General features: G+C 42.4%; 3 protein-coding genes and 1 long non-coding RNA gene across 10 annotated transcripts; 2 read left to right on the top strand and 2 right to left on the bottom strand.

Moving 5' to 3' along the window:
* Positions 1-81: 81 nt before the first annotated feature.
* Positions 82-843, bottom strand: nop10 (NOP10 ribonucleoprotein homolog (yeast)). Its single transcript, XM_061282807.1, has 2 exons — positions 647-843; positions 82-463 (listed from the first exon to the last, which is right to left on the bottom strand). The coding sequence occupies exons 1-2, from the start codon at positions 698-700 to the stop codon at positions 323-325; spliced, it is 195 nt and encodes a 64-aa protein (XP_061138791.1). The 5' UTR covers positions 701-843; the 3' UTR covers positions 82-322.
* On the top strand, positions 352-1,472 carry LOC133156811 (uncharacterized). Its single transcript, XR_009714900.1, has 2 exons — positions 352-486; positions 1,313-1,472. It is a non-coding gene; the product is annotated as an uncharacterized LOC133156811 (long non-coding RNA).
* Positions 1,384-4,009, bottom strand: galk2 (galactokinase 2). Its single transcript, XM_061282801.1, has 10 exons — positions 3,750-4,009; positions 3,594-3,682; positions 3,301-3,424; positions 3,115-3,208; positions 2,883-3,029; positions 2,706-2,804; positions 2,463-2,615; positions 2,152-2,362; positions 1,866-2,067; positions 1,384-1,729 (listed from the first exon to the last, which is right to left on the bottom strand). Exons 1-10 carry the CDS (start codon positions 3,797-3,799, stop codon positions 1,522-1,524), a joined length of 1,377 nt encoding a protein of 458 aa, XP_061138785.1. The 5' UTR covers positions 3,800-4,009; the 3' UTR covers positions 1,384-1,521.
* A 248-nt stretch (positions 4,010-4,257) lies between these two features.
* Positions 4,258-13,734, top strand: cep152 (centrosomal protein 152). Of its 7 annotated transcripts, XM_061282790.1 has the most exons (29): positions 4,258-4,416; positions 4,476-4,623; positions 4,760-4,857; positions 5,993-6,093; positions 6,234-6,294; positions 6,398-6,679; positions 6,896-7,040; positions 7,210-7,350; positions 7,495-7,634; positions 7,697-7,897; positions 7,966-8,113; positions 8,199-8,290; positions 8,357-8,511; positions 8,589-8,790; positions 8,863-8,967; positions 9,058-9,188; positions 9,260-9,388; positions 9,466-9,601; positions 9,704-9,883; positions 9,950-10,210; positions 10,303-10,434; positions 10,606-11,172; positions 11,283-11,358; positions 11,460-11,627; positions 11,699-11,792; positions 11,922-12,004; positions 12,079-12,235; positions 12,513-12,619; positions 12,685-13,734. In XM_061282790.1, exons 3-29 carry the CDS (start codon positions 4,771-4,773, stop codon positions 13,374-13,376), a joined length of 4,773 nt encoding a protein of 1,590 aa, XP_061138774.1. In that variant the 5' UTR covers positions 4,258-4,416; positions 4,476-4,623; positions 4,760-4,770; the 3' UTR covers positions 13,377-13,734. The 7 variants fall into 7 exon arrangements, with proteins under 7 accessions (XP_061138774.1, XP_061138778.1, XP_061138777.1 ...); XM_061282794.1 differs by having other exon boundaries at positions 4,267-4,623; positions 11,699-11,783; positions 12,516-12,619; XM_061282793.1 differs by having other exon boundaries at positions 4,267-4,623; positions 11,699-11,783.
* The last annotated feature ends 95 nt before the right edge of the window (positions 13,735-13,829 follow it).

Raw genomic sequence — 13,829 nt, 5'->3', positions numbered from 1 at the left:
CAGTGTTAGTTTTCATTTTCTACGTTTGACCACAGGCTCACTTTACATAGAGGCAAATAATTTAACATGAACGACCACATATTTGTCGTATCGTGTCTTTATTCCAACTGTTCTCATCTCTGGGTGTTTATTGGACACCTTCAACACAAAATCAAATGTCTTTAAAAAAAAAAAAAAGGAATTATTGCAAAGGGACAATGCAATGTGAACATCACACAGCACACTTGCAGGAATAGAATTTGGGACAAGTCCTGGCGTGTTAAGGATTTAAAGTTTCCTTCTCTTCTATGCATTCCAGATATCCCTCCATATCTGATCTCGTTCACAGAACAGGTCGAGGCTGTTGGGTGAGCAGAAGTCCGAAGCGTTTTTTCAGGGTCACCCGGTGTCGAGAGAACTTGTCGTCTGGGGAGAAGCGGGCTGGGTGGGCCGAGCAGGTAGGCTGGCCATTAGGTGCCACTTTCTGTCAATCGGCAACAAAACAAGGTTAGTTAATTACAATTTAAAGAAACAGCCCAGTGATAAATTGACCTAAAACTGGTCTGAGAAGACATATTAAGGGGTTCAAACTAACACTAACAATAGGCTCCAGAGATTTGACTGGGTAATGCTAGCTGCTAATAATATGACGAAAAAAAAAACATACCTTCAAAGTGTAGACTCTGTCCCCACTATCGTCGAGGTAAATTTGCAAGAACATGTCGCCGGTCAGCAAAGGGCTAATAACAAACAGCAGGGACAACAGCAAATTGCTCTTATATTAATCCGCACACTGCGAATTGTACCACGTTTTTCAAGCAGATTAAAAACAAGAGCGGATTTCCGGTTTGAAGCCCTACGGCGCTAAGCATTCTGGGAAAGGGAGTTTTTTTAGAATCGAATTTTGTCTCATCGGGGTTTGGGTTATCGGGGAATGATCACTGAAAAACATTTATTCTTGTACAGTGATGCTCTATACTGGTTAATATACTGTTCAAATGCAAATGATTTTATAATCTAAAAATAAATGAGGGTTATTTGATTTTCGTATAAAAATAAACGCTACATTTAAAATACAGCTCGATTGTCTTGTATTTGGAACAAGTAATGGAAAGTCTAACTAAAGTCTTATTTTCAATTTTTATTTCTACAACAAAAATCAGCTGATAAAGACGCGTCACAAACACATCAGTGACACTCTGATGAAGGCGGAAGATTCCGCCGAAACATGTCAGGTAAATGAACCTAAAACAAATTTGTTTGATATAGAAGAACCAGAGAAGTAATTGAAAAAGAAAAAACAAGATGAACCTAGTACAACTAACAAAAATAGAACAAGACGCCAAAGGACAAACTTATTCCCGGAAGTTGTCACCTTAAGTATATCAAATACCGACCAGAAGACAAGATAGCGCAAACAACATTTATTGCAAAAAAAAATGGTCTAAAAAAAGTTTTCCTTCATTTGCCTGAATAAATTCAAATGTTTGCTACCTTATCGTTATCCTGCTTTTTTTGTTCTACTGTATATAACAATACACATCATTTCTCAGAATAAATTGCAGCTCCTCCTCCAGGCTTTGATACAAACAAACTTTGCTTTTCCATTGCTGCTCTTCGTGGATCAGGGAGGTAGTAAGCTTCCCTTACTGCTTGCAAGAAAGACTGGACTTTGTCCCTGTGAACCATGGACACAGCGCAGCCGCCCCAACCTGCTCCTGTCAGACGGGAGCCTACAGCACCCGATTTCCTGTCAGTATGGCCAAAAAAAAAATCTGTGAGGACATTTTCTGATATGTTCTGATGGCTTCTTCATCCAATCTATAGAAAATGCATACTCAAGACCTCTATTGTATTTTGGAGATTAGGTCAGACTTTATACTCACAGGCAAATGTCCACCAATTGGTCCAGTTCAGGGCAGCTGCACTCATAAAGATCTCTGCAGCTCGCATGGCTTTGGTTCATCAAGTCACCCAGTAACTGCATAGAATCGCTAGGTGCACAGTCACACACGTTCTTGAAGCGTAGCACACGTGCTGCTTCGCCGTATACATGCTTGGCTCGCTGGTATAGCTTGAACTGAGTTACTATGAGTGACAAAAAAAATAAAAAGTAAGAAATCAAATTCATGCTTGTCTTTGTTGCATTCTTTCTGCTGTTTATTTGCTCACCGTGTTGAGTATTCGCACTAAGCAACTCTGTGGAGAACTGCTGGGAGGTGATTCCCAAAATCTTACAGATCTCATCTCGGCTGTACGGTTCAGGATGTAGGACTTCCTCCACCAGTGCCAGCATCTCTTCCAGAGATGCATTTATCTCTGTTGGCACCTGGGCCAGCTTCAAAAACTCTTTCTGGTTCAAACCTTTAGCTTGGGCCAGCAACTGTGCTCACAATAACACAAGCAAATGTTTGTTGGCTTTCCACACGTCCGAGAGGTTTTTCAGATTCTTGAAAAAATTAGACCTTCCCTTGACATCATACCTTTGTCGCGATCCGACAATCCACCACACGGCTGTTGTAATGAGAAGATGCCGCTTTATTCATCTCCACACATGAGTTGGAAATTACAAATACAGCACTGTCAGGGAGTGGGACATCAGTGGTCCTCAAAGGTCCAAATTCAATCAGTTTTGCCTGTTGGAGGGCACATCACACAAAAAAATTAAATATACTACAGAGTGGACCTGCTATATTTATTCATGAGAGTGAAGACTTTGTACATACGGTTTCTTTCTCTGCCAGGATTGAGATGGACTGGTCCATACCTCCTCCCTCGGTGCCAATGTAGCTCTCACATTTGGTACATGTCTCTGCGAGATCTACCTGAAATACAAAGATGATGTTTGTTAAGCACGACTGCTGGTTATCATAGTATTTTGGAATGATTTGATTATGGATTACTTTGGAGAGGGACTTCTGATTTGCCTCCATTGTTACGAGTCCAGCACAACAAACCAGAGCACTAGAACTGGAGAGGCCGGAGCTTGGAGGAACGTTTCCGTCGATGACACATGACATTCCCTGTAAACGTGCGATCCCAAACTTCTCCTATTGTGAACACAAGAGGTTTAATTTGTGAAATTTGGACCTTTTGTTTATATTGCGCAGTCTGATCAAGGTTCATATGTCATACCTGAATGCCTTTAACTCCACACAGGAAATAATAATACCACTTTGGGTTATTTTTGTCAATAACAATTTCCTCTGAGGTGGACACTGCGATATTGCTGCAGAATAAAAATAGACATATTTCATATTTATTATCCCGTCTGTGATGGTCATGTATACTACCCACATATGGAAAGGTTTAAAGTCCCACCTGTAGAGAGTATTAATATTAGATAGTTGGATCGTCCCTGAATTATTTAATGAGACGGCAGCAAGAATATTCTGTTCAATAGCCATCGGAAGCACAGAGAAGCCACAATAATCAATGTGCTCTCCTGTAATATAAAAGAAAATGAGGGAAACAAGCGGAATTTAATGTCAACCATAAAACAAAGACCTACTGGGATCAAAGCATATTGATTTTTTTTTTATCCAATGTTATACAGTGTTTTTTAATTGTATCATTCAATAGAGTCCATTACATTCTGCATTGAAGTTAGTTACCTATGAGATTGACTCTTCCAGGTGCACATGCATAGAAGAGAGGTGATCCTCCGTACTGTCTTTCAAAAGTATTTTTCAAGTTTTGCAGCCTAAATGTAAAGAAAGCAAACATCATTTCCTTAATCCCTTAGCCTTTAAGTAACTCCAGATACTCACCTTTCATCATCAACGACCGAAACTTTGAATTTGGGAGGATTTGTTGCCATTTTTGAATGAAATTACGGACGTTCTTTTGGGTTACACGGAGCCCAAAGTCCTGTTCAGCTGACCGGATGCTGATTCAGCTGAATCGGAATCAGTTGTTTACTGTGCGTTTTAGGCCGACGCGCTAAGAAAAATACATAAAAAAAACTGACTCTGGAACAGTAAGACCGAGCGGTACAAATACGGAAACGATATCGAATGAAGGAGGCGAGACGCTGACGTCAGTGTACTTCAAAAATGGCGGTCGACAATAGGACTACATTGCCCACAATTCAAAACGCACGTTATCATGAAGTCAGTTTCTTCAGTGCCGTTTATTTGAAGGACAAAATACAAATCACTGTTTTTATCATGAATGTGATGTTCAACGTGATGTAAACGTGATGCAAATGTTGGTTGGTGCATTAAGTGTGTGAACGCGTATCAAAAACGTTCCAAACTGGGTTTCATTGGCGCGAACGCAGCGCAACTGCGCGCGACTTTTCAAAGTGGACGAGGACGAGCGAACATCCGGTTAGCCTCTTTTAGCTTTAATAGCTCACGAAGCAAAGTGCTGGGCCAAATGACAACAAATTAAACTAACAACGGGTTAATTAATAATCACGTTCCACCAACAAAGGTATGCGGATACTTTTAAAAAATGGTCCGTTTGTATTTTACTTCTCTTTTCTGTAATAGTAAAGGAAGCTAACGTGACTCCGTTGAGGCTGCTTAGCTTGCCTCGCTGCACTGTAAACAACAATGTGGCGAGCATTTATCAACCATTAACGTCATTTTTAAGAGAGGAATAACCACGTGAAATTCTGTCCCCGGGGTGTGTCTAAAGGTAAGGTCTTTTGTATACACTGTTACGCACAACATTATCCTAATTTCAGGCAACTCTCGTTTTACATCTGATAGCCTTACAATAAATACGGAGGTATTCATATTCTTGTATTTTTGTATATATCTTCCCCGTGCAGCAAAAACCATCATGTCTATAGATTTTGATACTGCTGCTCTCCAAACCCAGGATGATGAGGAAGAATACGACCAAGATGACCTTGCGAGAAAACAAGAGGTACAACACAATATTATTATCAATATAATCATTCCATTCACCAATATTACAATTGTGAGCTTCAAATATGTTTCCTTGTTTGGATCTATTTGAGGATTAGCATAAAACCTTCACACTGAGGCTGGTACGCAGGGTTGTTGTTATGACTCATCCCCTCAATATGTTGCTTTGTATTGCGATTGGCCCTGTTGGCTTCTTCCTGGTGTGTCACTGGATGTAGCCGGCCGCTATGTGGTTAACCTACTTTCATACTATTACTTGTTTTGTTCACAATGCCACTTAAGAGCAACCATGAAGAATTATGTTCCCGAAGACTGCAACAAAAAGACTAACTGGATGTTGTGAATCTATTAATAATCTACTTTTTGATTTTAGCAATGGATCCTACGTTTTATAGATTAACTAGTCAAGTGGAAAATGTTTCCTGCCAGTAAGTGGAATGTTTCTGCTCCATTTAGCTTTGCTATATGTTTTGTTCAAACAATGGAGCACATGAGTTGTGCCCGGAGTCGACAACATGCCATGGACTATTTGGTTGTTTTGAAATGTGTAATCAGTTGGGATGCCATGAATTGGATTGGCGCTTGAAGTGGATACATTTTCTTGTGCTAAATGTGCAAATGGGATAATATGGGTCCTTCGGTTGAGGACACGGTGGAGGATTTACAGACGATTCAACGGTCCTTATGGGAAGTAAGTTCAGCTGGTTTTGTTTGAATCGCTGGAATAACGCAAGCATGTTAAGCCTGTTTCTGACATAAGAAGAATGTACTTTTTACTGAGATCCAAAGGGGCATGGCTGGTTGATGTGGAGACAATAATTTAAATTGTCTTTGTCACTGAAACTGTACTGCAGTTTTATTATGATTTAACAAAGCATATACTTTTACTCAAATATTAGAAGCCCAATTAGGAAGTAGTAATTCTAAAATGAAAGATTTTATTTCATTTGTAAATATGAAGTGCTACTTCTTAACACAATTTGCAGTTTTCATTTTTTAATACCTATCAAAGGGAGACTTCATGCGATTAAACATTTTTGACATCTTTTGTTCTGTGTTTATAGTCCTTGGTTGCAGCACGAACATGATGACTCACCGCCTTGAGGTTGTTGTTTTTTTTTCCCCCCCTGCAGCTCCACAATCTCCTCGCAAACATGCCAGATGACATGCTGGAGGACAGCAGAGACTCCTCCTGCACAGAGCAGGAATTAATAAATAGAAATGCTGAAACCAGGTAACATGCTTGAATGAAATGGCTTTTGCCGAATCTCAGTGTTGTTCCTACTCGGGATGGGATACAAGATTGTTAGTCGATTGATTAATAACCGTCGATTGTGGAGTTGATCGTTGAGTGCTTTTGGTGTCTCTTTACAGCCCACAGTCCAAATGGACTCAACAGCGGTCAGATCATCCCAGGCCAAATTCTCATGAGCAGGCACGTTTTTATGTAGTTTTATTATTTATACATACCTGACACCAGTTTTGTCTTTTCCTTTCAATTGAAAAATAACCACCAAACTTTCAATGTCTCATAAAAGGGCTATGAAGAAGACTACGATCATCATGATTTTACTTATGAAGATGGAGGCGTTCAGAGCAATGGTCATTCTCAACCTTCGGCTCATATCTGGAACCAGCATTCAGATTCTCAGTTCACCCAGGAAGACTGCACCCAAAACAGCATGGGAACAGAACGATCTTCAGAAGCCAATGGTTTCTCCACAGATGATCCATATGAGCCACACCTTCCTGCTAATAACATTGTCAACTGCAATGGAGATGGAACTAGTGACTGTAATAATCCCAGAGTGCAATCTCAGGTAAGGCTGATTCTTTCTTCTGCCAGAAAAAGCGATTTTACTGGAAATTAATATTGTAATTTTAGCCGCTTTTTTTAAAAAAAAATTTTAAACCAGGATGAACCAATTAGCCTCTTTGAAGAGCAATAAAATGAATAGATAAATACCTAACTTGACACAAAAGAAGTTTTCATTTAAATATTGCTTTTCCGGTGTTTTCTTCTTTCAAATCTTAAGCCTGGAGCAGTGGAACGACGTGCGGATGATTACCGGGTCAGCTACAATCCTCACGGCCCTCCACGTCAGATGTTGAGCTCACAGGCTACACAACAAGAGCGTCCATTTGATCAACTACAAAGAGAATTCCTTGACTCAACACAGCGTAAGTCTCATAATGTTGTCTGACAATGTCCAGAGGTTGGGAAACATTTCTCGCCCTATAGCATTTTTTTTTGTATGCTATATGCCTAGTACTTGTAACCAAAGATGCAATTTGAAGTTTCAGCCATTTGAAGTTTCACTGACTGACGTTCCTTTCTGCTATCTTTTAGAAACTGCTGAGAAAGAGCAGATTACCCAGTTACAGATATTCAACGTAGCTCTTAAAAGGCAAAATGAGGACTTGGAGCAAAAGTTTGAGGATTCAAAGCGCAACACGAGATACCTTGAGCACCAGTTGGTAATTGCTAAAGGTATTTTTCCTTATCTGTCTTTGATGAAATGATGTGGCCCCGAGAGAAGGAAACAACTTGAATCTGATATTACTTGGACTAAAAAATCCATATCTACAGTCTAGACATTTGTCTGCAATTCACTTTTGATTTATTTACACACAGATCAGAAAAATGACCTTGCCACAAGTCTTAAGGAATCGACTCGACTCCTGGGGGAGGCCAAAGAGCGGGAGCTTCAAATGCAAAGCAAACTCAAGACGATGGAGCAGCAAATACAAATCTTGAATGAGCGAGACCAGGAGGTAAGTTGTAAGAGCTCGTACAGTAGCTCGTCAGAAAGCATTGATATAAAGTTTAATTTCAGAACACAAAGAAGCAGCGGGTTGCCGAGGCCGCTGTTGACACTATGAAGCAGCAGATGTTGGAGCTGTGTCGTTCGGACACGCTGTCCAAATCACGTAAGCAGCACGACAGAGACCTCGCCGTCATCAAGGAGCAGCATGAGGCCGCGATCTTGGTCTTACAGCAGCAGCTTGATGCTAAGTCTCAAGCTCTGGAGGAACAGGTTTGGATTTTTACTTCTGGCCTATCTTTGGTCTAATTGCTTTTAAACGTCATGACGATGCTTTTCAGATGGATGCTAGTCAGAAGTTCCGTGAGCAAGTGAAACAGTTGGAGCGGCAACGGGAAGAAGAGCAACTTGAGCGAGCCAGAGTGGTCAATGCTCTCACCCAGAGTCTGGAGAAGAGTCAGCAACAATGTGCCAAGCTCTTGCAGACGAGTGAGCCAAAGTTGTCTACAATGTGGACAGCCGTTATTTAGCCAGCTTTTCTTTGGCTTTACTCCGATTTTTATTTCTTCTCCAGGTTCTGTGCAAGAAATGAGTCAAATCCAAATCAAACTACAGCAGGCTCAAACGGCCAAGGTTTTAAGTGACAATATGAACAGAGACTTACAGGTTTGTTATTCGGTTTTGTGTCTCAAAAAGAATCACTTTGTTTCTCATTTTCTTTTAACCCCGTAGGAGGATCTTGCTGACTTGAAGGAGCAGATCATGCTGTATGAATCTGCTGTAAAACATGGCGTTATTGCATTAGAGCCCAACTGGGACTGCCAGAACCAGCTCTCTGAATCCTGTTTGGCGTTAGGCTTTAAGAAAACCAATGGTTCTCTCCGCAGGTACTTGTCCAACCAGTTCATTTTTTAATCATGTAATATTCTCTCAAATAATTCTGAGACTCTTTCTGCGTGAACAGCGTGGCCCTGGCCACCCTGTCAGACTCGCAGCTGCCTCAGGATGAAACTTTGCGCCAACTGCAAGTGGAAATGCAGCGCTGCTTGGGGAGTTTAAAGAGCAAGAGGCAGAAGATCAGTCACCTGCAGGAGGAGCTCCAACAGTGTCGGGCCCGGGCAGACGAGCTGCAGAACCAATTAGACGAAGCCAAGCTCAGCTCATCGGTACGCACTATGATGAAAAATCTGACACTGAAACGAATGATCCAAGTTTGACGTAAGCTTTCTTGGCCGCAGGTTAGACAATCCATCCAGGTAAAACATCCAAACTTGACTGCAGAGGACCAGAATGAGTTAGTGAAACTCCAGGAAGACAAACAACGCTTGCAAGATCAAGTGGAGGTTGGTCATCAGTCATTTTGCTAAAGGCCCCGTTGTGTTTACTAAATGACAATATGGAGCTTTGCTACTATTGTTGTCTTTCAATTCTAGGGGCTGCAAAGTAAAATTGCAGAGCTGCAGCAGAGTGAGGAAAAGGTCCGTTCTGCCAACTCAGAGCTCTGCGTCAAGACGAGAGAGATGATTCAAGAGTTGCACCAGGAGAAGCAGGCGGCTGCTAAGCAGTAAGACAAACACAAGGGAGCAAATGAAACCTTGACTCTTTTTCATTAACCATGTCCGTCTCTCGATGAAGATCCGAGCGGATTAATCAGCAGCACAGGGACGACGTGGTGACACGAGTCAGGACGGAGCTCATGCTGCAACACAACGATCAGCTTGAACGTCTGACGGCACAACACGAGCGACAAATCCAAGACCTAAAGTACGTGCCCGTCGGGACATTTTAAGTTTTGAACTAACTGTATTGAAGCAGCTCATTGTGGATTCATTCCTGCCCAGCTCTCAGCTCTCTGAGGCCAATGATAAGGTGTTGGCTGTGCAAGAGTATTACATATCTGTCTGCAAGGAAAAGGAAATCTTGGAGGAAAGCATCAGAAACAAAGCCACGGAGGATGCACTGAGAAAAGAAATTGAAGTATACCCAATCGGACATCTTCAATATCAAAATCTGCTGCTCCCTAGAAATTTATTGGTAAAATATATGACACTTTCTTGATTTGCTACACCCACACAAAAGAAAAAAGGGGAGAGCAGCACAGATGTGGAGAAACTAAGGACTGAGCTAGAGGTGCAGCATCGGGCCTCCATCGCCCAGCTCAAGGCTCTCTGGTCCAAGGAGAAGGAGGCTGAGATCCAGCAGCAGGTGAAATCTCACATAGCCTTGGCCAAGGCTGCTTGGGATGAAGCGCGACATCAGGTATGACTGTGTATCTCAGGAGGAGCAACTAGCAGCATCATTTTGTTTGCTTCTGATTCTGTGCAGATGGAGAAGACTTGGACTCTGAAGCTGGAGGAAGCCAGGCAAGGAAAACAACCCGAGACCTCTGAGGCAACCTGTCAGACAGAGGAGACGGAAGCAAACGCTTTGACCGTCACCGTCAAGGAGTTGGACTCCAAACTCTGTGCCCAGAGACAGCAGCTGCAAGCGGAAGCTGACAAAGTCCAACGACGAGCGGTGGAAGAAGCCAGGAAACAAGTCCAGATGGAGAATCAGGAGAAACATCTCCACGATTTGGCCAATAAGGTTTGATTCTGTAATTAGGATGTCATAACGATTCAGGAATGTGAGACCATGTGCATTTTTTTTTAGAGTAAACACAAATGTGTTTGTTACAGGTTGAAGGAGCAGTAACCAGGGCCTATAACCGCTGGATTGAAGATTTGCCTTCATTGCCGCAATACCAAGCCTTGCTCCAAAGAGAGAAAGAGAAATGGGAAGAGCTGCAAAAACAAGACGTGGAACAAAAGGTAAAACACATCATTGAGGTAATTACCGGAAAAATTAACCAACATGTGACATTTATACATTTTATTTACATTCATTTTTTTATATGAAAACAGCTCATATAGACGGTGAGATATTACCATATTCTCATGGAGAAAAACAAATGCTTCCACTGCTTGTTGGACATGTACCAGGTATCGCAGGCTCTGAGGGCAGCAGAGGTGCAGTGGCGCAAGCAGCAACAAGACCAAGGTCAAAGATGTGGTACGACTAAAGAACAAGAGAAGGTCTTGACTCTCCAGAGTCAGCTGGAGCAGTTACAAAGAGAACAAGCCGCACTGTTGGAGGCTGAACTTGCCGGAGCCAGAGCAGCCTGGAAAAGAGACAAACAGCAAGAGATCTCCCTTGTCCAAACTCGCAGCGAGCAAATGTACCAAACCAAACTCCAGGAGCAGCATAAGAAGCAGGAGATAGCTCTGCTGCAGACCCTGAGGGCCAGAGAGGATGAGTGGAGATATCAGCAGGCTGAGAAGGAACAAGCCCAGAAGCGACAGATGAGGGAAGATTTCCTCTTGGAGCTTCAAACTGCTCTGGCGGAGGTCCAGACGCAGCTTCTCGGCACTTCCAGGACTGAGCAGCAGAGTTTCACGGAGAGCGTGAGAGGCCGCGTGTCAGAGGACGCCGTAACGCACGTGATTCAAACTTGCTGCATAGACATTGTTGACAAAGCTGTGTGCCAGGCCAAGAAGGAATGGAAGAAAGTATGTTCTTAGTTCCATCAGGAGCTAACTGTTTGCCTATCCTGAAACATAGCAATGATCGGGGTGAGCTGCTTTACCTTGACGGATTTTTTTCCCTTCCTTTCCCACAGATAAGTGAGGCTCAGTTGAGCTGTGTGCTACGAGAAACGCAAGAACAGCACGAAAGAGAAATAAACAAAATGCAAAGTAGGAAAAAGCCTCATTGCGCTTTGAGTGGATTGAAAATGAAATAAATAAATGTCTGCTTTGTGGAGAATTTACGTGACGCTGTAATCTGTCCTGTGTAGGCTCCTTAGCCCAGAGTGGAGGGCAGGTTTGCAGCAGGAAGGATTGCGCAGACACCGCCAGTAAACTGGAGAAGAAAACCCAGGAGCTTCAGAAGCACTTGGCAAAAGCTTGCCGTCAGTTCCAGCACAGCGTCCGAGAACACAAAACAACCATACAGAGACTCAAAGGTAACGTTTGAACAAATGCGGTTTGAATATTTCCCGCCGTTCATTGTGTTAATCTCTACTGTTTATTGTAGACGAACACGAGCGCCGATTACAAAAGGCAAATGAGGAGCATCTGCTACAACTGGAGGAAGCGAAGCGAAGCAAAGAAGATGCTGGGTTTGTGATGTAGCTAAAATTTTCACAACATATAAAACCAAATAGTATATCACTATGAGCATGGCAAATATTTAGATACCCAATGTGAGGATTTTTTTATTCTTTCTCTAAAATAAAGAGTGATGTTGCTATTTTCAGGCCTTCAAATCATCAACAACCTCTTCAAGAGGGCCTGGAAGAAATGAAGCAGCAATACTTTACAACTGCTGAAAAAATAAGAGGTTGGTGATTCTGCCACAAGCAAGACAGAAAGATGGATGGAAAATTTCCAAAATGTTGTGTTTTGGTCCTTCAGGAGACATGCTGCGTTATCTCCAAGAAAGCCGCGAGCGAGCAGCTGGGATGATCCGCACCGAGGTGCTCCGGGAGAGGCAGGACACGGCCCGCAAAATGCGACGCTATTACCTGACCTGCCTGCAGGAATTGCTGGAGGACGACGGGAAAACCACGGGGTGAGCAGACACGATTGCCATTGTGTTTTTTTTTTTTTTTTGCTAAATCACTGGTCTTCCTTAGCACTATGTACTTTAGCAGAAGCGCTGATACTCGTGTTTAAGAAAAAAATATTACACACTTTGAAATATTGAGAATAGTGAGAATCCCATTTTGGCAAAAAAATACTCAAGTACACCTGAAAACTCCACTGAAGTTCAGTAACTTAATTATTTTGATGTAATTACTTGCCACCACTGAAGTTAATCAAGGTGACGTTAATCCTAATATTTTCAGCAGGCCTGAAAAGAAAATAATGAATGCTGCCTGCAAGTTGGCGGCCATGGCTAAAGTACTAGAGACACCTGTGAAGAATAAATCTGGAAAGAACCGCGCTTTACCAAGTGAGTGTTCTGAAATACATTGTTTTGTTTTTACTCTGAATTTTAAGACAGTTTTGTGTTGACAGCTGGCATCACGGTAATGTCCACCACTGGGCCTGCCCCAGCAAGTAATACAGACTTTTTGAACAACCCGTCATCTGGACCACTTGACAAAAGAACGGAGAATAGAACCCACAGGAAAAAGTTGTCGGGTTTGGAGCAAAAAACAACTCAGGCGCGGACTAAACTTGTGAACATCCAGGACTCGGCAGATGCGCAACTCTACCCTCACAAAGTGGCCTCTTCATGCTCTGCTCCTTTGAGGAGCAAAAATAGGGAGGCGTACCTGCAGGGTGGACAACCGGAAAGCCATGCGGACACGCCAAACGAACCCTGTGTCACGCAGGAGTTCCCAGTCAGGGATGATAAACGCACTAACTGGAGCCTGAGCAGCAGTGACTCAGACAGCCACCACCTCCCTCGAGCGTCTTACTCGGGGAGGAAAGTAGAGTCGGTGAAGCCGTTCTCAGTTTCTGCCCCTGACTTCAGCCAGTTTGATGGGCTCACCCCGGACACGTCTGACTTGACGGTTTATAATGACATTGCCCAAGAGAATTGGACTCGAACCCAAACGTCAGCCGATCAAGGGAAGCTGAACACAAAGAGGGAGCCCGTACTGGGCTCAGAGGGAGAAAAGATGAGTGGGCCTCTGTTCTCGGAGTTGAGACAATGTCAGCAGGACAGCGGCTTTGGCAGCCCGTTTAACCAACCAAACTGACAATGACAAAATGTGTCCAAAGGAAAACGCTGTTGAGCTTCTACATTTCAATTCAAAACCAGGTTTTCAGAAAGTGGCTATAAGTGTTTATATCATTAAGCTTTTTTTATTTTCACTAAATGTTTCGACAGGTCCAATTTTGCACACCAACTTATATTTATGCTCGTCTCTTGCAATAACAGAAATTCCACTCATTGCTCTTTTCAAATCTGTACATTTTTTTATATATAAGAGATCAAGGGAACGTATGTTGTTTTAAAGTCTTTTTTATATTTTCTTTTAATAAACAAATGAACTGGTTTACACAAAGAATGATGTCAAAATTGTGCAAAAAAATATATAAAAATCTCTAAACTAATCATGCAATAACTGCCTACTAATTTATAAGGGGGGGGGGGGATAAAACAGGAGAGCTAGGAAGATGCATTTGTCGTTGATAATCAAAATCTGAGA

The sequence above is a fragment of the Syngnathus typhle genome, linkage group LG7, assembly GCF_033458585.1.
Source record: "Syngnathus typhle isolate RoL2023-S1 ecotype Sweden linkage group LG7, RoL_Styp_1.0, whole genome shotgun sequence".
NCBI classification, from domain to species: domain Eukaryota; kingdom Metazoa; phylum Chordata; class Actinopteri; order Syngnathiformes; family Syngnathidae; genus Syngnathus; species Syngnathus typhle.
The sequence above is the reverse complement of the archived record's forward strand: the minus strand, read 5'-3'. Positions and strand labels throughout refer to the sequence as shown.